Source organism: Arachis hypogaea, chromosome 9 (genome assembly GCF_003086295.3).
Source record: "Arachis hypogaea cultivar Tifrunner chromosome 9, arahy.Tifrunner.gnm2.J5K5, whole genome shotgun sequence".
In the NCBI taxonomy this organism is placed as follows: Eukaryota; Viridiplantae; Streptophyta; class Magnoliopsida; order Fabales; family Fabaceae; genus Arachis; species Arachis hypogaea.
The window spans coordinates 10,423,421-10,449,934 of record NC_092044.1 but is presented as its reverse complement, the minus strand read 5'-3'; the positions used below and the strand labels follow the sequence as shown (position 1 = coordinate 10,449,934).

At 32.9% G+C, this 26,514-nt stretch overlaps 4 protein-coding genes across 4 annotated transcripts; 1 reads left to right on the top strand and 3 right to left on the bottom strand.

Moving 5' to 3' along the window:
* Window positions 1-64: 64 nt before the first annotated feature.
* On the bottom strand, window positions 65-3,240 carry LOC112710324 (cytochrome P450 CYP82J17). The gene is made up of 2 exons (XM_025762495.3): window positions 1,943-3,240; window positions 65-886 (listed from the first exon to the last, which is right to left on the bottom strand). The coding sequence occupies exons 1-2, from the start codon at window positions 2,924-2,926 to the stop codon at window positions 254-256; spliced, it is 1,617 nt and encodes a 538-aa protein (XP_025618280.1). The 5' UTR covers window positions 2,927-3,240; the 3' UTR covers window positions 65-253.
* A 2,408-nt stretch (window positions 3,241-5,648) lies between these two features.
* On the top strand, window positions 5,649-6,239 carry LOC112708852 (uncharacterized mitochondrial protein AtMg00300-like). Its single transcript, XM_025760782.1, has 2 exons — window positions 5,649-5,745; window positions 5,926-6,239. The coding sequence occupies exons 1-2, from the start codon at window positions 5,649-5,651 to the stop codon at window positions 6,237-6,239; spliced, it is 411 nt and encodes a 136-aa protein (XP_025616567.1).
* A 10,382-nt stretch (window positions 6,240-16,621) lies between these two features.
* On the bottom strand, window positions 16,622-19,626 carry LOC112708851 (uncharacterized). Its single transcript, XM_025760781.1, has 6 exons — window positions 18,925-19,626; window positions 18,657-18,803; window positions 18,009-18,597; window positions 17,510-17,715; window positions 16,835-17,137; window positions 16,622-16,687 (listed from the first exon to the last, which is right to left on the bottom strand). Exons 1-6 carry the CDS (start codon window positions 19,624-19,626, stop codon window positions 16,622-16,624), a joined length of 2,013 nt encoding a protein of 670 aa, XP_025616566.1.
* A 1,535-nt stretch (window positions 19,627-21,161) lies between these two features.
* On the bottom strand, window positions 21,162-24,454 carry LOC112710323 (dimethylnonatriene synthase). Its single transcript, XM_025762494.3, has 2 exons — window positions 23,415-24,454; window positions 21,162-22,125 (listed from the first exon to the last, which is right to left on the bottom strand). Exons 1-2 carry the CDS (start codon window positions 24,393-24,395, stop codon window positions 21,496-21,498), a joined length of 1,611 nt encoding a protein of 536 aa, XP_025618279.1. The 5' UTR covers window positions 24,396-24,454; the 3' UTR covers window positions 21,162-21,495.
* Window positions 24,455-26,514: the final 2,060 nt, after the last annotated feature.

The window sequence follows — 26,514 nt, the reverse complement described above, 5'->3', positions numbered from 1 at the left end:
TTCTCCCAAAAACAAAAACTAAGAATAACAACATTATCCAAGCAAAAAAAAATGTCATGACATGTAAAAAAAGTTTTGGGGTAATTTCTTAAATTGCAAGTAAAGTTTGTGTAATAAATTATAAGTCAACCATAAAAAACAATAAACAATAAATACAACACACACTTGTTGAAGAGAAGAATACAACACAATCGATCCCTATCTTTGTTGCCAAGCTAAAAATAAAGAAAAGAAAAAAAACACTTAATTTTTTTTAATAAATATGTGACTGATAGAGTTCAGTGGTAACCAATGGGGTGAGACAAATTTGTAATGGATTTAACTTCAGCAAAGTTAGGCCAAAACCTTCTCTCATATCAACAGGTTCATCCATAAACAAATGAAAATCAAACCCTTGAAGTAAACGTGCAACTGTGATAAGAATCACTTGTGTTGCTAATGTGAATCCAGGACAAGCCCTTCTCCCTAACCCAAAAGGAATGTACTCAAAATGGTGACCTTCATTAACTTCTCCATCGCCATTAATAAACCTTTCTGGTGAAAACTTTTCAGGCTCCGACCAAATACTTGGATCTCTATGTAGTTTCCACACATTAAGAAACACATCAGCTCCTTTTGGTACATAGTAGTCATTAATGCTGCAATCTGATGATGCCCCATGAGGTAATAACAATGGTGTTGGTGGGTATAACCTTAAAGTTTCTTTGAAAATTGCTTGTAAATAAGTAAGGTTTTTTATATCTGATGCTTCTACCTTTCTGTCCTTACCCACGTGATGGTTAATCTCTTCTTGTGCTAGCTTCAATGAATGTTTATTGTTCATTAATGTTGCAAGGATCCATGTCATTGTTGTTGATGTTGTTTCCGTCCCCGCTAGGATAAGATTCTAAACATGATAAAAAGTTGACTTGTTTGTTAAATGCATGATAACAATAATGATATAATTATTCGGTTGGTTTGTAATTAAGTTTTTATATTTTTTTTATCAAATTTTTAATTAGGTTTTTATATTTTTTTTAATTGGATTTGTATATTGCTTTTAATTTTTTAATTAGATTTTTTTATGTCAAAACATTAAAATAAATGGAATATTTTTTTCAAAAAATATGTATTCAAAGATCTAATTAGATTCTTAATTATATATACATTTAATTTACAGAAAATATTTAGTTAATTCTAATATTTTTTACACTAGGAAGATCAAATTATAAAATTAAAAATAGTATAAAAATCTAATTGAAAAGAAAAAAATATAGAAACTTAATTGAGAATTTGATAATATATAAAAACCAATAAAATAATTAAATCTATTAAATATCAACTATGTTAGGTACACATCAAATTCAACAATTAATATTAGCTACAGTATAAAATATACATTAGAATACAAAATACACATGAAAATTGAGTTAAACTATATATGTAAAATACAAATATATTATAGTTAATTTTGGTGTGCGAATAACATTTTTAATTAAATATGTATTTAACTTTTGTCGGTGCAAAATTATTAACATCTCTTTGTTAAAATTGTATTAGTGTTTTTGCGACCATGTTCACTTATGATGTTATTTGTTAAGATTAGAAAACGACTTTGAAAGTATTCATAGTGACATATAATTGAATATTTTTAACCCGAACAAACATATGTGAAAGCATTTACAAGAATCAAAATTTTAGGACAATAGGAACAAAAAACGAAAAACGCGTAGAAATAATGTAATATTCTTATTCTAGTTTTGATGATTTAATTTGTTAGATTTGTTAAGCATAGCAATTACATCAATTTTTTTTATGAAAAAATTGTTTAATATGATAATTGTTAAGAGTTACATTAGTTTCATTTTATCATAACCCATTACTTAATTATATAGATTTGTCATATTGAATCAAACAAAAACGCAGAACTAAAAATAATAATAAAAATAAAAACTATGCTTACCATAACATGTGCCTTGATGATAGTGTCACGAGAATGGCCAGACTCAGGATCATCTTCAACAATAGATAGCATGACATCAATGAAATCTTGCTTTTCACTTGAGCTATTTACCATATTACCCTTCATCTTATGCTCTTCAACCCACCTTCCAATGAGTGTGTCCAAATCTCTTCCAATTCTCTTCATTGATTTAAGAACTCCCCCTTCCACACCAATCCATCTAAGCAATGGAATTGCATCCGAAAGAACAAATCCACCAGCCAATTGCATGAACTCTTTTACAAGATTCACAACTTTATGTGCTTCTAAATCATCCACATCTTCCAAGTAACTAAAATATCTCTTTCCCGCAACAATTTTTGTGATCACATTAAATGTTAAACGTTCAAACCATTCACTCATGACAACCATAGAAGAATTATTGTTGCTAAGGTGTATCAAGAGATCCTTGATCAAAGTATCAATCTCGGATTCATAAACATGCCTCAACGATTCGAGGCGGCGCGAAGAGAGGAGTTCAAGAACGGCTAGCTTCCTCTGTTTTGCCCAATAGGGTCCATAAGGAGCAAATCCAAACGCGGCATTGTTATAAGCAAGGTGAGTTCCACGGCTCGAAGGGGTGCGCGAGGCGAGAACTTTATCATTTTTTGTGAAGCATTCTTTGATTCCTTCTTTGTTGGAGATAACAATGGCAGGTAATGATCCAAAGTAGATTTGGAATACAGGGCCATATTTATCAGCCAAAGAAGCAAAGGTTCTGTGAAGTGGTGTTTTGGTTCCTAGTAGATGGAGGTGACCAATTAATGGTAATGCAACATATGGTTGTGGCGGTTGTTTAATAATGTTACTTTCATTTTGATGAATACTAGGTTTTTTCGTAATTATTCTCCATATGTTGTAGAGAAAAAATAAAGTTAGGGATATCAATGTTATTGTTGGAAGTGAAAGGGAATAATCCATGGTAATGATATCTGATTTCATCATGAGAATTTGAGAAATGTACCTAGTTGTTATATATTGCTCACATCAACTATTCAATGCCTTGAAATTGGGGTGGAAATTACGAGAATCTCAACTAGTTTTGCAAGGACTTGGAAATGTTTTCAAAAAGTTTTTAAACAAATAAATAAACTTGATGTCATAAGAACTACTTGGAACCAATTGAGAATACTTGCTTTCACTGAAGGAGATGGAAAAAAATGGCATTGTCTTTCTATGTTTTGACTTTTGACTACTTCAATTCGATATTATATTATGCTATTTTATTTTATTTTAATTTATTGGGTAGACTGGTCATTTTCTTCGGTTTCATGGTAGACTAGTCTAGTATTTAACGCATGTAGGTGTTAGCTTGTTAGGAGGAACAAATAAATAAGAATTATTTTTTGGGGGGAAAATGACTTAATACTCAAAACACCAAGTCATTAGTTTGATCGTCCATGGTTGCCTGGTTGGTAGAGGTCGTGAGTAGTTGCCATAAGAAAATATAACGCATGTATTCAAGTAGGGAATTTATTCAATGAAAATTATGAAATATTCAAACTTGGGAGATGATGAACGCATTTGATATCTTTAAGATGAGATAACTCATTTGTGAGTAAATATTTATTGAGGTGGAAGTTCACTTATAGTTATTGTTCTAGATCTAGTATTTAGGGCTCTAAACAGTTTAACGATGATCCGATTTTTGAATTCAAATCGTCTCTACGACTCAAACAGGCCAGAAGATCAGGAATTACTAACTAACATTCAAACTCGAAAACTTTTCTTATCTTGACGAATAAGATAAGATAAGATAATAAAACAAACTATATAAAGGGAGCAAAAAGCTCCCTCAGGTACGTTACACACACCTTTATCTTGTATTTCTTAGACTCATTCTGACTTGAACATCGGAGTGTCTTTGCAGGTATCAACTCCCAGCGCACCAGAGGTCTGATCACGGCATCACCAAAATCTGCGAGTCCCCGATCCATCCCTCGCCCATCCCAGCAAAGTCCTGTATATTGACGCCGTCTGTGGAGACTTGTGAAACCTTGGCAGCATAACGAATGAACAGGAAGAGTGGTTCTCAAACCACCACCACGAACCAAACCCACCAGCACATGAACCACGGAACGACAACTATCCCAGCGCTAGCCCACGAGAGAATAACCAGCGTCGTTGACGTGCAACCAACTCGTAGCAAGCAACAACCACAAAGAGACGACCGCCGATTTGGCGAGGTCAGAGCAATTGACGACCTTGGAGAACAAGTGAATTGAATCATTCAAGAGCTACACAAGCGAGTGTAAATCCTAGAAGGCTGGGTCGCCTCAAAAGTGTGAAAATTAGTAAAGCTAATTTTAGAAAATAAATAAATAAATAACAACTAAATAAAATGAAAGGTAATAAACAATCTTATTTTATAACCTTAGAATTATAATGGTTGAAAAAGAGAAGAATTATATACCTCTAATTGACTGATGGTTCATATTGAAGAGACTCGCCTATAAATTGAGTTTTTCTTTAATTCATTTCAATCAGGTCATCCAGATAGAATAACATAATATTTCTTTAAGTAGTTTTCTCCTATATATGTAGAGAAATGTGTTATCCTTTTGTCAAGAGAGAGTGTTATTGTAGTCTCCTTGTGATAGAGAGAAATTGTAATTCTCAAAGAAAGTTATTCAATTTCTTCCATATTTTATACAAATTTCTAATTTTTTCACCTCTATATTTTGCTGTGTCATTTTTCTGGTACCTAACAGTGGTATCAGAGCCAAAGGTTGCTGATTAATATTTTTTTTCTGCTACAAATTATCGTCTAAAAAAATGGTAACAAATTATGAAATTCCAAAATTCAGTAGGAGTAATTTTTCCGTATGGAAATTGAAGATAAAAGCGATTATGAGAAAAGACGATTGCGTGACAGCAATTGAAGGTAGACCCACTGGAATTACAGATGAAAAATGCAAGGAGATGGACAACAATGCTGTTGTAAACTTATACTTGGCACTAGCTGACTCAGTTTTATCAAGTGTAGCAGAGATAAAGACAGCAAAGAAAATTCGGGATGTTCTCACACCAAATTATATGAAGTCAAGTCACTTCACAATAAGATATTCTTGAAAAGAAACTTTATACTCTTCGAATGAGTGAGTCCACATCGGCAACGGATCACATCAACAACCTAAATACGCTATTTTTCCAACTTTCATCGTTGGAATATACCATAGCAGAAAACGAACGTGCAGAGCTCTTACTTCAAAGTCTACCAGATTCAAATGATCGGTTTATCATTAACTTAACTAATAATGTTTTGACTGATTATCTTTCTTTTGATGGCATGGCTGCTGCGGTTCTTGAAGAAGAATTTAGGTGCAAGAATAAGGAAGATAGATTAGCGAGCTCAAAACAAGCAGAAGCTTTGTTGATGACAAGGGGGAGATCAATGGAGCGTGGTTCCAGTAGAAGTCAAAGTAGACTAAAGTGACAAAGTAAGAAGCAGGTCAAATGCTACACTTGTGGAAAGAGAGGGCACTTCAAGAAAGATTGTGGGAATAAGAAGAGCATATAGATGGTTCCAGAAGGATCAAGTTCACAAGGATGTGTTCCGAGTACCTTTGATGATGGAGAAATTCTGTATGGCGAAGCAACAATTGGTTCTAAAGGCAGCAAACAACTCACTGATGTTTGGATTGTTGATTCAGGAGTAACCTAACACATGACTCCTCATCGTGATTGGTTTTGTACATATGAACCTGTCTTGGAAAGATCGGTGTTTATGGGAAACGATCATGCCTTAGAAATTATTAGAATGGGTACTATCAAAATAAAAATGTTTGATGGGTCTATTCGTTCACTTCAAGGGGTAAGACACGTGAAAGGCTTGAAGAAGAATTTGTTGTCGATTGGGTAATTGGATGAACTTGGTTGCAAGACCAATATTGAAGGTGGGATCTTGAAAGTTGTTAAAGGAGCTCTTGTGGTAATAAAAACAGAAAAGATTGCAGAAAATTTATACATGCTTGTGGGAGATACTTTGCAAGAGGCAGAGGCATCAGTTGCTTTAGCAAGCCAAGAAGAAATGACAATGACATGGCATCACAAATTGGGCCACGTGTCAAAACGAGGCTTGAAGATTCTTATAGAACGTAATCTCATTTCCGGACTCAAATCGATAAACTTATCATTTTGTAAGCACTGCGTTACAAGCAAGCAACATAGATTGGCATTTGGTAGATCAACTGCTCGAAGCAAGCACATATCGGAGTTGATTCACTCTGATGTATGGGAATCACCAGAGATGTCCTAGGAGGAGCAAAATATCTTGTATCATTTATTGATGATTACTCTAGGAGGCTATGGGTGTACCCAATCAAGAAAAAGTCAGACGTGTTCTCGATGTTTAAAAAGTTAAAAGCAAAGTTAGAACTTGAATCTGAAAAGGATATCAAGTGTTTAAGGACAGATAATGGAGGAGAATATGTCGATGGCGGTTTTCTAACATTTTGCAAGTAAGCAGATATTCAACGGCAATTCACAATTGCATATACGCCTTAGCAAAATGGTGTAGCAGAGCGAATGAATAGGACTCTCGTAGAAAGAGCACGAGCTATGTTGCAAACTGCAGGTTTAACCAAGTCTTTTTGGGCAGAAGCTGTTAGTTAAAAATGCCTGTTATGTGATAAATCGGTCACCATCAACTGCAATTGAGTTGAAGACACCAATGAGATGTGGCAAGGTAAGCCACCTAATCATTCTTCTTTACATATATTTGGTTGTCCTGTGTACGTGATGTACAATTCCCACGAATGAACAAAGATGGACCCAAAGTCTAGAAAATGTATATTCTTGGGTTATGCTGACAGAGTTAAGGGGTATCGCCTGTGGGATCCCACTGCCCGCAAGGTAGTTGTCAGTAGAGATGTGATATTTGCAGAAGATGAATTACAAAAAGAACAAGAAAATGACAGTACTGTTAAACAGATACCCACTGTTCAAATAGATGAAAAATGCAGAGAATGTGATCTTTCTGAAGCAGAACCACAGTACGAAGAACAAAAAGCAGAGGCCAATGACATAGAAGTTCATCGATCCACTCGACAAAGAAGAACACCATCATGGCACTCAAATTATGTTTTGACAAACCATGATGCATATTGTCTTCTGACAAAAGATGGAGAGCCAACAACTTTTATGGAGGCTATGCGCAATCCAGATGCTTCTATGTGGATGACAGCAATGCAAGAAGAAATATAGACATTACATAGGAATCATACCTGAAAACTTGTTGAACTTTTAGCAAGTCGAAAAGCCATTGGTAACAAATGGGTTTACAAGATCAAACGAGATAGCAATGATTAGGTGGAATGATATGGTGCAAGATTGGTTGTCAAGGGATATGCTCAGAAAGAAAGTGTTGACTTCAATGAAATATTTTCTCCAGTGATAAGACTAACTACTATTAGAGTAGTTTTGGCTATGTGTGCTGTATTTGATTTACATCTAGAGCAATTAGATGTAAAGACTGTTTTTCTTCATGGAAAACTTGAAGAAGAGATATATATGCTCCAACCAGAAGGTTTTGAAGAATGAGAAAATAAAAACTTGGTTTGCAGGTTAACTAAATCTCTTTATGGTCTAAAGCAGGCACCAAGGTGTTGGTACAAGAGATTTGATTCTTTCATTATTAGCCTTGGATACAACAGACTTAGATCAGATCATTGTACCTGTTACAAGAGGTCTAGTGATAATGATTTCATCATTCTACTATTGTATGTGGATGACATGTTGGTGGTAGGTTCCAACAAAGATCAAATCCAAGAATTGAAGGCACAGTTGGCTAGGAAGTTTGATATGAAAGACTTGGGACCAGCAAACATGATTTTAGGGATGTAAATTCACCGAGACAAAAAAGATAGGAAGATTTGGTTATCGCAAAAGAATTATTTGAAGAAGATCTTGCAACACTTCAATATGCAAGAATGTAAGCCAATTTCAACCCCACTTACTATGAATTTCAAATTATCCTCAAGTATGTGTCCTAGTAGTGAAGTAGAGAGGATAGAAATGTCTTGAGTACCGTATGCATCAACGGTGGGAAGCCTTACTTATGCCATGATCTGTACAAGGCTAGATATTGCTCAAGCAGTTGCAGTGGTAAGTCGATATATGCCAGATCCGGTTAAAGAGCATTGGAATGTTGTTAAGAGGATCCTAAGATATATCAAAGGGACCTCGAATGTTGCATTATGTTTTGGAGGATCAGAATTCATTGTCAATGGATATGTCGACTCAGACTTTGCAGGTGATCTTGATAAACGAAAATCTATTACAGGCTATGTGTTTACACTTGCAGGAGAAGTTGTGAGCTAGCTATCTAAATTACAGACTGTTGTAGCTTTATCTACTATAGAAGATGAATATATGGCAGCTACACAAGCATGCAAGGAAGCTATTTGGATCCAAAGGTTGATAGAAGAACTCAGGCACAAACAACAGAAGATTTCTGTGTATTGTGCAGTCAGAATGCCTTGCACATTGCAAGAAATCCTACCTTTCATTCAAGAACAAAACACATTGGAGTACAATATCACTTTATTCGGGAAGTAGTAGAAGAAAGAAGTGTTGATATGCAGAAGATTCACACTAAAGATAACCTAGCAGATGCCATGACAAAACCAATCAACACAGAAAAGTTTGAATAGTGTAGATCCTCATACAGCCTATGGAATACATGAGCAATATGAATTTTGAAAATTTATCAAAATTATCTTTTAGTGAGAGATTGTGAAAATTAGTAAAGCTAATTTTAGAAAATAACTAAATAAATAATAACTATATAAAATGAAAGGTAATAAACAATCTTATTTTATAACCTTAGAATTTTAATGATTGAAAAAGAAAAGAATTATATACCTCTAATTGACGGATGGTTCATATTGAAGAGACTCACCTATAAATTGAGTTTTTCTTTAATTTATTTCAATCAAGTCATCTAGATAGAATAACATAATATTTCTTTGAGTAATTTTCTCCTATATATGTAGAGAGAAGTGTGTTTTTCTTTTATCAAAAAAGGGTGTTATTGTAGTCTCTTTATGATAGAGAGAAATTGTAATTTTTAAAAAAATTTATTCAATTGTTTCCATATTTTATACAAATTTCTAATTTTTTTTTATTTTTATATTTTACCGTATCATTTATCTGGTACCTAACAAAAAGAACGATACCAACCAGAATGCATAAGCGAAGCGGTCTCTCAGACCATGTCTTTGAAAAATTACAATATTCAACTCAATTTATTTACTTTCAATAAAAAAAATTTATAAGTCTATTATTATAATTTTTCAAGGACTTACTTTATAGTTTTTTCTTTTTAGAAATTTATAATTTTTAACATAATTGTTTAAATATTTATTTAGTATTTTATTTTCTTTACAGATTTATAAGTCTATTAAAAAAATTGTTCAAGAACCTAAATATCTTATTACTATAAACAAAATAAATGAAGAAAAAAATCTTTATTTTTCAATTTCAATAAAATATTTTCTACTCGTCAGTGTACACAATTGCTGCTGTCAAAATAGGTAGCAGAATTCTTGGTACAAGATAAAGAAATCCGTTGATAAATAAATTTCAATTTTTTTATTAATAGTTGTATCAGTGTGTTCTCTATTACGTGACTTAGTCTTATTGCCTAAAAAATGCTCCTACCTTGATGGGTATGGAACCAGAACGGATCCAAGAATCTAAAGAATAGAGAGACTAAAAATTTAAATTTTGTATAATTAAATATAATGTTACATATTTAATAATAGATATAATTATAATCAATTTTTTAATTAAAAAAATTAATAAATACTTGTCAAATAAAAGAATTATCTTAGTTTTTATAATTTTTTTATAATTTTTTATGGTTTTACATCTAATAAAATATAAAATTATAAATTTTTAAATATTTTGTTAATTAATTTACTTTATTAAGTATTTATGTGACAGCAAGTTATTTTTATATTTTATATTATTAAAAAATATGTTTAATTATTTTGTTAGTTCTTATAGTTTTGCAAAATTTTTAATTAAGTCCTTGTACTTTTTTTTCCTTTTAATTGAGTCTTGGCACCAATTTTTTTTCAATTGAGTCCCTACACTTTTTTTCTCTTTTATTTGGGTCTCTACACCAATTTTTTTTAGTTAGATCCCTATAAAATTAAGCCAATTACTGTCAAGAGGGACCTAATTGAAAAAAATTGGTGCAGAGACCCAATTAAAAGGAAAAAAAGTATAGGAACTTAATTGAAAATTTCACAAAACTATAGGGACCAATAGAGTAATTAAACCTAAAAAATATAACATAAAATAATATAAGTTAATTGCACTAACAATTTTATTACGTGAATTTAAAATATATTAAAATATTTTTATATAATAATAGGAGTAAAAATTAATTAAAAAATAACAAAAAAGAAACAACTAAATAAAATTAAAAAAAATATTATCATAAATAATATTAAAATATTTTTATATAATTATAAATATTAAATAAAAAATACATAAAAAATAGTAATTTTTTTTATTATTACTATATCATTAAATTTTATTTTATATAATACATCTAATATAATAATATATGAACTTTTAAAATTTATTGGGGGCAAGACCATACTTGTCCCTTGAGTCCGTCCCTGGAACCGTAGTTATCAATTAACAACAAGCATGCTTCCACAAACTATTAAAGTAATTCCACCAAAAAACGGTCCAAATAAAAGATAAAAATTTCCGTTTAAGAAATTTTGAAAGAGAAATTATTAGTTACACGATTCTTGAGATATATTTTAGGCTATTTTTATGTAAAAGATATGACAATTATACATGATGATAGCTGGATGTTTTTTCTAATGGCAATTTCAAAGGATGGGGTATATAGCTCGTTTTTAAAAGATAATATAAGAGATATCAATTCTATATAAATTGAAATTTGTGTTACATTTTGGACTCACACAGAAGAGTATTGAATGGGGTCCAAGATTTTACCCGGTCGAACTCTAAACACAAAGCATCTTTTGTTGTACTTAGGCTTTTTATTTTTGTTTAATATAATTTAATTTGTGAGTCTAATTTGGTGATCTTTTGGATAGAATCGGTCCGATCTGAAATCATATTTTATAATTAAAATATATTTTATGATAAAATTATTAATAAAATGTTATGTTTTTATAGTTTAAAATATTTTTATATTATACAGTGTCATTTTTATTTTAAAATAATTTATTTTGATATATGTATTCTATGATATATATTAAACTTATTAAAAAGTAAAATTTATTAATTTTTTATATTAAATTAATAAAATTGTATATCTTAATTATACATCGATTTATTTTGAATTAATTTAAAATTAAATTTAAATTTTAAAATAATTATTAAAATCGGATATGATCATCTAGCACACCATTCATCACCATCAATCTCAACTTCTAAGGTTACTCGTTGCCTTATAAGTTATAACAATTCACAATTCAATACTTGGATAAAACTTATTTATTCACAACCGCATGTATGCTTTGGTTAATTGCTAGTATGGTCGGAGCTAAAAAGAGTTTGATGATGAAAGTCACCACTTGAGACTTTACTTCAAGGGTTTAATTTGGATGTGCCAATGAATGAACACATTGACATGAAAGAAGGCTTCGGGTGGGTTAACCGATAAGTCAAACATTAATTTGTCGCGAATTTAAATTTTATTTAAGAGGCTATTAAATTATTGTATATACAAAACTAAATTTAAATCATTTGATGTTTATTTAAGTAGATAAATAAATTAATTATTTGACCAATTTAAATTAATTATTGTGTTATATATATTAGTGACATTTCAATAAATATTAATTATTTTTGTTTTTCACTTGAAAAAGAAAAGGACTATTTTGTAGGTATCTTGTATTATATGTTTGTGGGAAAGATTTAACTAAAATATTAATAAAATTATAAAACACTACCAGAAATAAGGAGTTTAGTCACGAAAAAAATTGAAGCTAAACTCCAACATAATGATAGCAACCGTATATTAGTCAAGAAAGAATATTTGTGACTAATCGAGGGGTTATATTTTCAATTTGTCATGATTTTAGAGTTATTAGTCACAGTTTTAAACAATGAGAGACTTTCAAAGAACCACAGTTTGTATATCATTGCCCATGCATAATGCCGTGGTTATATAAGAACAATCAAATCGAAAAGTATAATTCTACCACACTTCATCCGTAGCTAATTTGTACAGGCCGAGTTTTTCAGTCACATTTTTTTCGTGGTTAACGTTGAGTTATTTAATCACACTATTTTTGTGGTTAACTCACACTGTTTTTCACATATAATCCGTGGCTAATTTGTGCTGAATTGCTACATTTTCTTCGTAGCTAGTTTTTTTTTTAATAATGTGTAGCCTTGGTTTTAGTTTGACCGTAACTAATTGAACAATTTTATTAAACTAAAATTATATTTATATATATAACATTAATAACAAAAATCAAACTTTTTAAATATATAATATTTAACATTTTTCAATAATAATAATAATAATAATAATAATAAGGGTTAAGTACAATTTTGATTCTTAAAGTAGGGGTTGGAATTTTTTTTGTCCTCGATCTTTTTTTTGCCTACAAAATGGTCCCAAATGTTTAACCTAGTTGTAAAATCGTCCTTTTTATTAAATTTTTAATTTTTATTTCGAAAATATCCTTAACTAAAAAAAACACGGGTTAAGGGGGAAGGGTATCAGCTGGAGGGGGTGGGGTTTTGGTTCAGGGAAGAAGAGGGGGAAAGGAATGGGAAGGGCCACTGGCGCAGCTCTTCGCCGACGGCGCTCCTACTCCTAGTAGTTTGGTCCTTGCAGCCGGATCTCACTGCAGGGTGGACGTCGCGCGCCGCAAGCCATTTCTACTCGTCTTCCTCGCCCTCTCCGACATCGTCGCCTTGCCCTCGCTGTCATCGTTGCCTCGCCGTCGCCCTCGTCTCGCCACACCTCCTTGCCTTCGCCCTCGTCTCGCCGCACCTCCTCTTCGCCGTCGCACCTTGTTTCGTCGTTTGTTTTGGTAATTATATTTATGGAATTTTGATTCTTGTAATTGAAGATGGATTTAGAAATTTCTGGTTATTGTAATTGCATCTGGGTTTTGTTAATGAAAGAGGAAGAATTTCAATTCTGAGTTTTGTTAATGATTCTGAGTTTTGATGATGATGATGATGATTTTCTTGTTTTTCTGAGTTCTGAGTTCTGGGTTCTGAGTTTTGATGATGATGATGATGATGATGAGGATGATGATTTTCTGAGTTCTGAATGGAGTGATACAGATGGTAATGGAGTGGTAGTGGGTGGGGGGTGGTGGTGGTGGGTTCTGAGTTCTGATGTTTCTTCTTATGATTCCATTATCCATTATTGTTGTTCTTCTTCTTATGTTTCTTCTTATGATTCCATTATCCATTATTCTTCAGATGATGATGCTGATGACCAGGATGATGGTCGTGGTGGTAGTGGTGTGTTCTGGTTCAACTTCAGCTTCTGTTCTGCTTCTGGTTGATTTTGGGGAAGAAGGAAGAAGAATATTTTCATCCGATGAACGATTTTAAAATTAAGTTAAACCTTCGGTACCATTTTCTAGGCAAAAAAAGGTCGGAGACGAAAAAAATTTTCAACCCCTACCTTACGAGCCAAAATCATACTTAAACATAATAATAATAATAATAATAATAATAATAATAATAATAATAATAATAATAATAATAATAATAATAAGAGAAAATTTTTTATCATAAATTAAAAAAATTTAACATCTAGAAGTAAATATACATACATATATATATATATATATATATATATATTTAAAATTTTAACTATTACTTATTAAATACACCAATTAAATGTCTGATATATCACTGGATAGACTAGACACTTCATCACCATATTTTGATAACAAAAATTTGTGCAGAGCTGCCAACTGAATTTAAGTTCCTTCACATTCATAACTTTTTTTCTAAAGTTTCAACCTACTTCTCTAAATTTATCACATGTTGTTGAGATACGTTGCTGGAGACTCTCCACCGATTGCAAACTCAAAAATACGTTTATACTTACCAAAACTTACCCGACATACAACACTACTAAAACCATGCACACGCATTACATTTTCAACATCAAAGACCTTTTCAATTTACAGCATTGCTATACGGGCCATTACACCTAGAAACCGTACAATAAGTTCGCGCCATTATCTTGACCTTGTCCATGGCTATCAAGTTCCATCATAACTTTTTTATCCTTTTTCAAATGTCAAACTTAAATTGTCGTCATTTTGCGAGTTGTGATTTCTCCCATAGAAGTGTTTACAATCGAGTGCAAAATTGAATAAAAGAAATAAACCAAATATCATAACTCAAGAAATCACATAAAAAATTGAAATTGCATATATTTTTGACATTCACAAGGGTCATTATAATCTTTTCTGGTAGGTGCAATTGGTTGAGACTAGGAGTGAAAACAGGACAGATCAGGTTTTGCTCTTAACAGGTCTGCCATGTAGTTATTTGACTTGAGTCTGGCCTGTAACCTGCTATAGACTTTTTTTAAAGTACTAAATTTGGCATGTTATTCAGCGTCTGGTCTGAAGCCTGTTAAAAAGGCTGCTAATTTTTTTACAAAAATAAAAATATTATTTAAAAAAATTATTTTTTTAATAGAAATATTTATATGTAATATGTCATATTTAATATTTATAAGAATTTTTAAAATTTTAAAATATTTAAAATATACAAAAGTATTTATAATAAAATATAATAAATTTAAATATCTCCTAATTTTATTAATAATAAAAAATTATTTATATATTTAATTATGTGTTAACAGTTTCAAGCAGGACTGACAGGCCAATAAGACTAATTAGTAAGTTTGGACCTGATGTATTAACATATTAAGACTTTTATAAGAGCTTGAGCCTTGCCTATTTGATAGCAGGGTCAGGTCAGGCCAGGCTAAACACAGGTCAGGCTGCAACCCTGGCAGGCCGCCTAGCCTTTTTCCACCCAGAGTTGAGATTTATTTCATCCAAACCTTTTACAAATTCTTTATTGTACCTCTCCTGAATTATTAAGTTTTTTATTTACGAAAAAATCTGCTAAAAAATCAACAAATAACATTAAAATGAAGAAAGAAAAAGTCGGTATTTTGAGTTTGAAAAATATTGTATCATATGATAGGACTCATATAGTGTGGTTAAAGAAAGTGCTTTAAGGTGCTGTAAAAAGTAGGAGTTGAAACACACATGAATAGGAGTGATGGAAAGTTATGTTGGACTTTTTCAGTAATTACTTTAACTTTCTGCCAAAAGTTACGCACTTTAAAATTTTAAATCTTAAAAATTCAGTTTGGTTATTGTTGTTTAGGTCGTCTTTTAATTTTTTTTTTACCTTAAAAATATTTCTCATTATTCTACTCTTTATTATCTACTAAATATACTTTAAATTAATTTCTTTTTAATACAATAGTTATTTATTTATTTTTTTAAGGGTAAAGGACAAATTCGTTCCTGACCTTTTAAATCGTGGACTTTTAACTCCCTCAAAATTGGAAAATACAAAACGACCCCACACCCATCAAAACGCCGTACAAATCGGTCCTCTCGTTCAATTTGGTGTCCGACACGTAACGAAATCTGTTTACCTGGCGCCTATGTGGCGTGTATATGCGCACGTGTCTTCAGGAGGGTGGTAACGGGGCTGACGTGGTGCTAGTGGAGAAAGTAATGGGACATTGTAGTCCTTGGGCACTCGGACGACGTCGTTTCTAGTGTGTGCCTTATTTCTTCAAATGGAACCCTGTCGCCATAGCCGTTGTGATTTGTGTGAGAGCTTGGGGGTGGTGGTACTGCAGAGTGGTAAATGGCCAGCGATGGAGCTTCATCCAGCGCAAGACGCGTTCCATTACCATCGACCGTGAAATGTGTGGAAGCTGCAGAGGAGAAAGACGACATTGCTCCGAGGTGTAGATGTGGAGTGTACGCCATATTGTACAAATCGAGGACGATGACGAACCCCAACAGATTGTTCTTTGGATGTCCATTCTTTAGGGTAAGTTGGTGGTTTTATTTGATTGATTTTGATTATACCGGCGTAAGAAGAAGTTATTTTTTTTATTATAAGTTTGTGATTTTTGGTTTTGCCATCATGAACATGCAGCTGAAAAATCCCAGTCACTGCAAGTTCTTCTTATAGTTGGATGACCATGTTTCAACAGTAAGAGTTCTGGACAAGTTTATGACCGAAAACGAGGTTGATGATCTGAAACTGTATCTTGGAAAGAAGGTAGTGGAACAGAGACTCACTGATTTAGAGAAGAAGATGTTGCATCTAGAGAGGAAGAAGAATGTTAATTTGTATTTTGTTATTGTTGTTGTGGTTAGTGTAATTTTGGGTTCTGTTGTTGCCAAACTTGGCTGAAAAATGGAAAAGGAGTTTAAATTATGCTTTTGGAACACAAGTGTTGTATTAAATTATCCTTTGATGAATGATGATATGCTGTTGCTGTAACGTGTTGGAGTTGGGTGGGTATATGTAATATGATGTTGATGGAATTAGAATGAAAAAGACATTAAATAGTTTGGATCATTTAACATTGAACCAAATTTTAAGTTTGAAAGATTACAATCCAAACAAAACATGATATGCAGTCTGATAACAATTCACAACCTTAGCATCATAGTTTTGCTAAAATGACACCACAATGTATAACAAACGAAAATAAGTTTCATCCAAGTTTTACATCAGACTCATAAAATATCAACATCATTTTTTGAAATTTTTTACTCCTGGGGTGGGGATGAACTGAAACATCCTTTTAGTTCCACTACTTACTGCAGCCAGAGTCTCATCAGATGGTCCTTCAACTGCTTCCACACTTGGCTGCTGTGATTTCTGAACCTGTTGTTTGCCATCACCCTTCCTTCTAATTGGTTGTTTCGGTCTGAATGTTTTGTTGGATGGCCTTGCTGAAATTCTGACTGGAGGTTTGAATGGAACCTGACCTTGTCTTGCAGGGGCTGCATTCATGGTCACAGATGCAACTTGTAGAGCAGGTTGTTGCTGGGCCACATCTGGAGTTGTGGAAGTGGTAAAATGGTTCTGATTGGTTGGAGTAGCTGAGTCATATTCCTCACCCTGACATAAAGAAAGACAATAAAGCCATGAGGCAAAATTAAAAAATACAAACAAGTCCTATAACACTTTTAAAATGGACAACTAAATCCTTAAACATGTTATCGAGGGGACATAAAGATCCTTAGTCCAGCCAAGTACTTCTGCCTCAGGTGCTGATTGTGACAGTGGTATAACCACAAGAGAAAGGTTGTCTTGGGTCTTCTTCCTTGGTTTTCTGGTCTTAGGTTTTCAATTTGGGTTGGATGGCGCACCCTTGCAAGTCTTATAGTTGTGCCCTGTTTGACCACACTTGCTGCAGGTCACATAGAAACTTCTCCTCAGTTTTTCACCTTCAATAACAGTTTCTACTGGGTCCTTCTGCCTATTATGTACCTTTGGACGACCAATTGGCCGCTTAATGATAGGTGCAGCAGGCCTAGTCTGATTAGACCGTATCCAAAACTCTTCACTTGTAACAGGTTGAATGAAGTGCTCGTAAGTCTTCTTCAGTGATTCCATGCATAACCATGGATGCACATAATCTTCCATGTTGTCATGTTTTTTTATGATTGCTGCAACTGCATGAGTGCACGGCATCCCTTTCTCAGCAAACCCAACAAGTTAAGGATAATAATTAGTCATATACAACTTAGACATATACAAATTGAGGATAACAATTGGACATATGCAAGTAAGGAAACAGCAGTAGCACGCAGGAAAATCCAACAAGAAACAATTAGTGAAATATAATTACAGTAACAGCAGGCAAGCAAATCCAACAAGAAACAATGTCATAAGTAAAATAACAACAGCAGGCAGGCAAATCCAACAAGAAATATTTAGAGAAATAAAATTACACACTGACTAGTTAATTGCCATCTGTTACATGTACATGTATGTTTAATCAGGTCCACATCCAACTTAGATCCCTTTTGTGTGACCTCAAATCGCTTGCGCTCGTTATCACCAATCCACTCCGCAGTCCATTTGTTACTTGGCTTAACAAGCCTCTTCAACATTTTCTCCTGAACCGGTGTAAGCTTTCCATGATGGCAATCTATCAGTCTCTTGTGCTGAACCATACGCCTCATGAGGTAGCAGCGCACTTCTTCGCACATTGTGAGTATAGGCTTGCACCTGTACTTGGTGATCTTGGAGTTCAAAGACTCGCACATATTGTTAGTCAGGTTGTCCACTTTTGGACCATGACTGAAATAGGCCCTTATCCATGTTACAGGTTCAAATTTCATCAGGTATGACCAGGCATCCTGATTAACTTCCTTCAGCCTCTCCATTCTTGTCTTGAACTCGACCACAGTTGTGCATTTTGCACAGTCCCACACAATTTCCCTGATATATAAGTCCTTGAAATGGTTGATGAAATTCTTCCACATGTGCATAACACAATTGCGTACATGTGCATTCGACATTATCTCCTTCAGTGCAGGCATCATCCCTGAAACAGAATGGTTCAAGAAGGACTTTCATCATTTTGCATCAAATGTACTTAAATTAAGTATAGAGAATCTGACTTACTAACCTTTTGCATGTCAGACATAAAATTCCAACCATGTTGTTGCACATCTCCAATGTGCTCTTTTAATAGGGTCAGAAACCACTTCCATGACTCTTTCGACTCAGACCTTGCCACAGCAAATGCAATGACATAAAACTGGTTATTAGCATCCTGTACCACAACAGACAGCAATTGGCCCCCATGATAGGTCTTGAGGAATGCTCCATCCAAGTGAATCAACGGCCTGCATCCACTCCTAAATCCCCTCTTGCAGGCATTGAAACATATATACATTTTGTCGAATGTTGGGGGGTGCTTGTGGCTGGGGAATAATGTCCAACAACGCAGTAGATCTTGGATTGCTTCTATATATCTCCATTAGATAGTCTCTAAGCTTTCCATACTGTTCTACCTTATTTCCCATGATCCTGTCTTTGGCTTCCCTCACAGCTCTGTAAACCATTTTAGGATGTAGTACTAGATCAAACTCTTCTTTTAAAAAATCAATGGCCTCATGTGTGTTCATATGGGGATGGGTGGTCATCCTTTTCTCCACTTTTTTGCTGATCCAGTGTTGGTCAGCCGCGTTACTTCCCAGTTCTCTTGCACATGTATGTTCACTCCTATAAGTTTTCACTTGGAAACACTGCAGCTGTTTATTGTATGATAAATGAGCAATCCAGGGACAATTCTCATTCTTGCAGCCAACTCTAACCCTTTCCTTATCATTTTTAATCCAGACCAACTCCCTCCCCTTAGCAATAAACGAATCCTTCACAACTTCCTTGAACCTCTCTATTGTAGCAAATCTTGTGCCTAGCTCAAATCTGCCTTCTCCAAAGCCATAGTGTTCATCAAACTCAGGCCAGTTTGGTTTGTTCCTTTCATCCTCTGATGAGACAGGGATATGCAGCTCTTCAGGCTCATACTCAAACACAATGTCTTCATTATCAATGTCTACATCACTGACATAGTCTGCAACGGCTGGCCTCATGCTGGGTTCCCTAGCAGGCCTTGATCTGTTGGGCTGACTTTCAGGCCTACTAGTGCTGGGCTATTTAGCAGGCCCAGTAGACCTTGAGGAACTTTCACCAGCTGAGCCCACCCTTCTTGCTTTAAATCTCTCCCTTTTACATTCATGTGTTGCTTGTTTTTTTGGCTTCTCATTGGGATCAACCCCTTTCCTCGATGATGGAGACATGTTTCCTCTTTTCTTTGGCAGCTCTAACCCTTCTGCCCTCATCATCTTCACCAGTATCACTCCCACTTTCATAATCAGCTGGAGGTGGTTTATACTGCTCATCTTCATCACTATCAGTGCTATCATCGGCGGTAGACGAGCCATCCGACTTCTCTAAGTCATTTGAATCGACTTTTTCCTCAACCTCAGCATTTTTCTCAAAATCATCATCTGCGATCTCAGGTTCATCAACAGGATGGCAAAAAAAATGTAAAACTCTTCAGTATCTTTGTTCCTCAACTTAGCCTGTCGCATTTGGTTGATCCTTGCGTCCCCCCTCAGTACATGCAACCCTGATTCCATATCTTTACTTTTTGGATCATACCAGTAAGCCTCCTTATGGGATTGATATCCTAGTCCTTTGAACATCATGACCAGATCGCCGAAATTGACAAAATCCAAGTTCATTGGGGGAAACTACTCAACTTGACCATTAACATACACTAACTCACCGCTAGCCCTCCGTGAAAAGTTACCCCCATGATGGAACACGAGAACACCAAAGACATCAACCATCTGCAAAATTTTCCAATCCACAACAAACCACAAAACCACCCCCTTATTATCTAAATCACTAAAATCTCTCTAAACAACACATGGCAAATGACTAACCCCACAACTAATCGTTGTATTTTTTGGAGGAAAAAGTTTAGTAGTGCTAGGGCTTCTTGTAATTCTTTCTCACTGGTATGGGCAGCACTGGCATATTTCATAACGCACACTCACCACTGCAAAACACACATCAGAAACGACGTCGTCCGAGTGCCCAAAGACTACAATGTCCCATTACTTTCTCCACTAGCACCACGTCAGCCCCGTTACCACCCTCCTGAAAACACGTGCGCATATACACGCCATATAGGCGTAAGGTAAACAGATTCCGTTACGTGTTGGACACCAAATTGAACGGAAGAACCGATTTGTACGGCGTTTTGATGGGTGAGGGATCGTTTTGTATTTTCCAATCTTGAGGGAGTTAAAAGTCCACAATTTAAAAGGTCAGAGATGAATTTGTTCTTTATCCTTTTTTTTAATGTTCAAATACGATTAAAATTTTAAATTTAAATTTTGATTATGTATTATTTTTATCTTTAATTTAGATTCGAAGTTTATACTCTTTTAATTCTGCCTACTTTTCTTATCTCACATTAACGTGCCATGACTATTCTATTTTAAATAAATTTATTTTTTAAAATAAATGTATCTTTGTAAATACTTTACTCTTCTTATATGCATAATTATTCTTTTAAAAATTATTTACTACTATCACCATAATAAGTAATAACAAATTTATTTGTGCTCCATCAATCTATTTTTATTACCGAGTACTGGAGGAAAGCTTTTAAAAGCAGTAAGCAACAAGATACTTTTGTCCTTTATTGATACTAGTAAGAGTAAATACACTAATACAGTAATACCACTACCATTTATTTCCCAAGTGACCTCATTATTCTCCTGCACCCCTTATCTTCTTACATATACAAGACTACAATTGTAACAAGAGGCAAATATCTAACTTACATATGCCTAACACATACACTTGAACATTTAGAAATATTCATAGTCACCTTTTCTGTGATACATAATTGTGTCCAATTATTTCTCTACTTCCCATACATGTATTCAAAGGCCTTCATATAGCTCCAAAGGAAGACGAGGTTTGAGAACAATATCAAGGGCATGTTTCTTAGGCAAGGCCACACCTAACCCTTCACTCATATCAACTTCAGCACCACTCTTTGTTGACATATCGAAACCCTGAATCAACCTCGCCAATGTCAGATGCACAACTTGCATTCCAAACGTCATGCCAGGGCACGACCTTCTTCCGGAGCTGAACGGTATAAACTCGAAGTCCTGACCGCGAAAATCCATCCCCGAACAAGCGTTAAGGAACCTCTCAGGCTCAAAAGCATCAGGATTAGACCATGTTTTGGGATCCCTATGGAGCTTCCAAAGATTGATGAACAAGCGAGTGCCCTTTGAGACATAGTAACCGTTTAGATAGCAGTCTTCTGTGGCTTCCCTGATTCCGGTTAAGGGTGCCGGTGGGTAGAGGCGAAGAGTCTCTTTGACAATGGCTTGGAGGTATTTGAGGTCTTTGATATCCGATTCTTGGACCCATTTGTGTTTTCCAATGACGGTATCTAACTCTTCTTTGGCAGCTTTCATGGTGTTTGGGTGGTTTAAGAGCAAGGAAAGTGACCATGTTAATGTCATGGCTGTGCTTCCTGATCCAGTTAGGACAAGCATCTACGTATATACAACAAAATATTATTAATTTGTTATTGACATATACTATATATCATTGGGAAAATGATGACGTCACAATAAAAAAATGAAATTAGGAACTCGGGGTTACAATTTTATTAGGAAAATCCTATTCACTAGTTAGTTATGATGAGGACCACACAACATATATGTAAATTATGAAGGATATGGCTCTAAATGTGTACTAGAGATATTTTCTGTTCCATCTCCCTAGCTACCCAACAAGGAGAGCAGCTAACCAGCAATTTTTATTTTGAATTTTTTTTAATAGAATATAAATTTAAATTATCATAAAAAATATTTAAAATTTAATAAAAAAACATCTAAAGAAAACTATTTAAAATTATTAAAAACATATTTAAAATTAAAAATAATTAAAATATAAAAAAATATTTAAAAATTAAAAGAAAAAATCTAAAATTAATAAAAAAAATCCAAAACAAATTAAAAAACAAAAAAAGCGACATCCTTTTTCCTTGGTGGGGCAACAACAGCAACGTGTGGCGGTCTCCTCAGTGGCGTGATGCACAATCTCCTTTTAGCGTGATGCGGCAGGTGTTGTTTTAAATTTGAGAGAAAAGGACAAATTAATCATGAGTTTTAACTTTTTGGTTTATAAATATTTAAATTTTTAAAATTTTAAAAATATATTTAAGTTATTAATCTCTTTAAAATTTAGACATATTGATCATGAGTCTAATTTATTTAAGAGTAATGCTAGGGGGCAGCAATTTTTGTGATTGTTAGCCATCAACTAGCCATCAATGATAATTTGATGATGTGAGATTGGTGTAAAATTTCATCCAATAGCTCACCTTTCTCTGCTGGTTACATGCTGGCCAAAATTTAATAAAACTGCTGGTCCCTAGACTTTTTCTTTATTTAATTTTAAAAATTCTTTCACGTGTGTATCTGTATCAACCAGGTCAGTATAACAAAAATCACGTTTGATTTTTTCTTTGAGTCTAACAGACCCAAGTAAATATGAGAGTTCAATATATCTAAATTTTAAAAATGTCAGAAATTTAAATATATTTTCACATCCTCAAAGACTTAAATGTCTACGAATCAAAAGGTGAAGAATCTATTTATCTTTTTCTCTAAATTTTAACTTCTTTTCTAATAGAGTGCACCACTAGTTAATCCTTCTACTTATTCATTTAATAAATAAAAAAAGTAAACTAAGAGAAATATTGGTGCATATTAATACATTATTATAAATAAACCCGATTATATTAGTCTTAATAATAATTAAGATGAAATTAACATACCATTGTTGTTGCTTTGAGAACTATGTCCCTCTTATGGCCATAAATCTCATCATTTTCTTCAAATGCTGAAATTAGTACATCCAAGAAATCATTCTCAGATTTATTACCATTCTCATCATCACCTCTTTTTCTCATATGATCATCCATCCACCTATGAAGAATAGAGTCCAATTCCTTAGCAGTTCTCTTCATAAAACCCACATACCCTTGAAAATCAAACCAACCAAGCCATGGAATCGCATCAGCTACAACAAAAACACCAAAAAGATAAGTAGCATCTCTAATCGCTTTCCTTAATCTCCATCCTTCACTATTTTCTTCCTTAATCGCTTCATCACTGAACCTTTTCCCTGCTATCATCTGCACATTAATGTTAAACGTCATGTGCTCTATTAAATCACTTATGGTTACACTAACTAACTTATTCGAGTTCCCCTGCCAGTTACAAAAACTGAACAAATCTTTGACAAGAGTGTAAATCTCTCTGTCTCTGACGTGTTTCAGCTTCTCAAGCCTGTAACTCGAGAGAAGCTCGAGCGTCGCGATTTTTCTGATCTCGCGCCAGTACTGTCCGTATGGCGCGAGACCAAAAATGGCATTGTCATAGCCAAGGAATCTGCCTCCGGCCGTGTCCGGCCGCGAGGCGAAGACTCTGTCTTTCGTTGTGAGGCATTCCTTGGCGAGCTCTGCGCTGCTCACCATGATTGTCGGGTGGCAGCCGAGCCGGAGAGCGAAGATTGAGCCGTATTTTTCAGCCATGGCTGAGAAGGTTCTAAAATAAGGGATTTTATCATTGAGAAGATGAAGGTGACCTATGATGGGTAAACCACCTGGTATTTCAGGAACTTTGGTTTTGATATTTCTTTTTTTGGATCCACTATTGTTATGTGATCTAATGGAACTTATGGTGAAGTATAAGATTAACAAAGCTAAAATTGCAGCAAAAATTTGGACACAATAAGTAGTAGTATCCAAATCCATGCTGTGTCTCAAGGAGAGTATGTATAGCTCTACAATGCCAAGCACTTCTATTTATAATTAAGAATGAAAATTTGTTGTGGGATATTATTAAAGTAAAGATATTATCAGCCTCTAATTTTGAACCGACATATGTTTCAAAAATAATAAAAATTAGTTTAAATTAGTCTAAAATTCTCTTATTTTATATTTATTAATTATTTTAAAATAAATACATAATATTAAATATAATAAATATATAATTTTAAATTATTATTTCTCTAACATTACTATTTTGAATAATTAGAAGATAAAGTGAGTCTATTAAACTAATTATCTTTATCTTTTACATACGAATTAATTAAGAAATGATTTTTTTTCAATTTTTTAAAATAATTATTTGATTTGTTTAGAAATATGTTTTATGGTATCTATTACTTATAAATTGAATCAAGATTCTTTAAAATAAAAAATTTAATAAAATAAAAAATTAACCATTCTTAAATTAAAATAGTGAATACATATTCTAACTTCATAAAAGAGTAATGCTCAAATACATCTCTTAGTACTCATATTTAATCAATTTAGACAAAAATTTGTAGACACCTTAAAAAAAATCCTTGATTTGATACTATGGCTACTTTTAGTTGGAAAGAAAGAAATAAAGAAAAAAAATTTTAAAAAAATAAAAATAAAAAATTAAATAAATTTTTATTTTTTATAGATATTTGGATAAAAAAATAAAAATAAAAAAATTATTATAAAAAATTATTTTTCTATTGTATTATAAAATATATTAAAAAAATAATATTAGAAGTAAAAAAATATAACAAGTTTTTTATTTTTTTAATATTAAAAAAAATTATTAGGTTTCATTAATTTTTTTATATTATTTAATTTTTTTTTCTAATTTTTTTCATCAAATAATAAAAAATAATTATTTTTTTTTTGTTGAGTTAGAGTTGATTTTGAGTATATTAGTACGATGACAAACATTTATTATATTGAATTAAAAGTTTAAGTGTAGTTTAATGTGTGTTAATATTGCAGCCCAATACTTCATCTCTCAACCCACATCATGGAGAATAAAAATAAAATACTTCACAATGTTCAAAATAAAACATCAATCCAATGCTTATGAAGACAAATTAGAACTAAATCGTAAAGAGTTGAATCTTCTAAAGTTTAAATTTTATTTAGAGAATAAAATGTAATCTCTCATTATTGATTTCATAGGTGGAACTAAAAATAAATATGAAAGAGAAACTATTTAAGGTTAGAAGATCACACTTTATTCTCTAAAGTAAAATTCAAGCTTTAGAGGATCCAAATTCAAAATGCAAAAAAAGAAATTTCTGCATTTACTAAGAAAAAAAAAAGAAAAATAAAAGAAACCCTTGGTAACACTATAAAAAATAAGAGACAACAAAGACACAAAGACCGTATAAAATAAAATGCAAAAACAACAGAAATAATGGAACAGTTCCAAAAACAGTAGAAATAGTGGAACAAAATAAAAAAGAAATGCATGCCAACAAAAATTTAGTAGTAGCTAGATTTAATTAGAAGTTTAGTTGTTGATATTAGATAAATTAAATTATAATTCATTGATATTGGTGTATGTAATTAGTTTGATTATAATAAAAATTTTAGCATAATTATAAAAGAAACTGAATATAAATTTTATGGCACAAAAAAACCAAACTAAAATATATATTTGCCTAATTTTCTTCTTTCCTATTCTGTTATGTTCTAATTTTAAAAATAAAATTAAAAAAATTTCTTACATAATCTACTTATGCAAAAATAGAGCAAAAAACTTCAATTCTAAAATTAATTTGATTCCGTCCCTCTTTTCAAATTCTAGCACTACCGTCACTTTCCTTTTATTTTTCTCTCAAACAAACTTGAAGGAAAAATCTACTAAGACACTCTAACTAACCTCATTATATTAATTGGTCACCATCATATTTGATCCAACCCGTTAACTTACAATTTTGATATAATATTATAAAAAATTTTACGTAATCATCTAATTATATTTATTTTTTTAGATCATCATCTAAATAATAATTTTTTTTAAATATAATATTACATAATTAAATATATATATAAAATTATTTTATACTCCTTACCTTTTATA

Coding starts and splice junctions, on each gene's coding strand:
- LOC112710324 (XM_025762495.3), bottom strand. CDS start 2,926: ATGATGAAATCAGATATCATTACCATGGATTATTCCCTTTCACTTCCA. Junction 887..1,942: donor TCATCAAGGCACATGTTATG/GTAAGCATAGTT, acceptor TATCATGTTTAG/AATCTTATCCTAGCGGGGAC.
- LOC112708852 (XM_025760782.1), top strand. CDS start 5,649: ATGACTCCTCATCGTGATTGGTTTTGTACATATGAACCTGTCTTGGAA. Junction 5,746..5,925: donor CTTAGAAATTATTAGAATGG/GTACTATCAAAA, acceptor TAATAAAAACAG/AAAAGATTGCAGAAAATTTA.
- LOC112708851 (XM_025760781.1), bottom strand. CDS start 19,626: ATGAGGCCAGCCGTTGCAGACTATGTCAGTGATGTAGACATTGATAAT. Junction 17,716..18,008: donor GGACCTGATTAAACATACAT/GTACATGTAACA, acceptor TTGCTGAGAAAG/GGATGCCGTGCACTCATGCA. Junction 16,688..16,834: donor CTGATGAGACTCTGGCTGCA/GTAAGTAGTGGA, acceptor GTGTCATTTTAG/CAAAACTATGATGCTAAGGT.
- LOC112710323 (XM_025762494.3), bottom strand. CDS start 24,395: ATGGATTTGGATACTACTACTTATTGTGTCCAAATTTTTGCTGCAATT. Junction 22,126..23,414: donor TTCTCAAAGCAACAACAATG/GTATGTTAATTT, acceptor GTATATACGTAG/ATGCTTGTCCTAACTGGATC.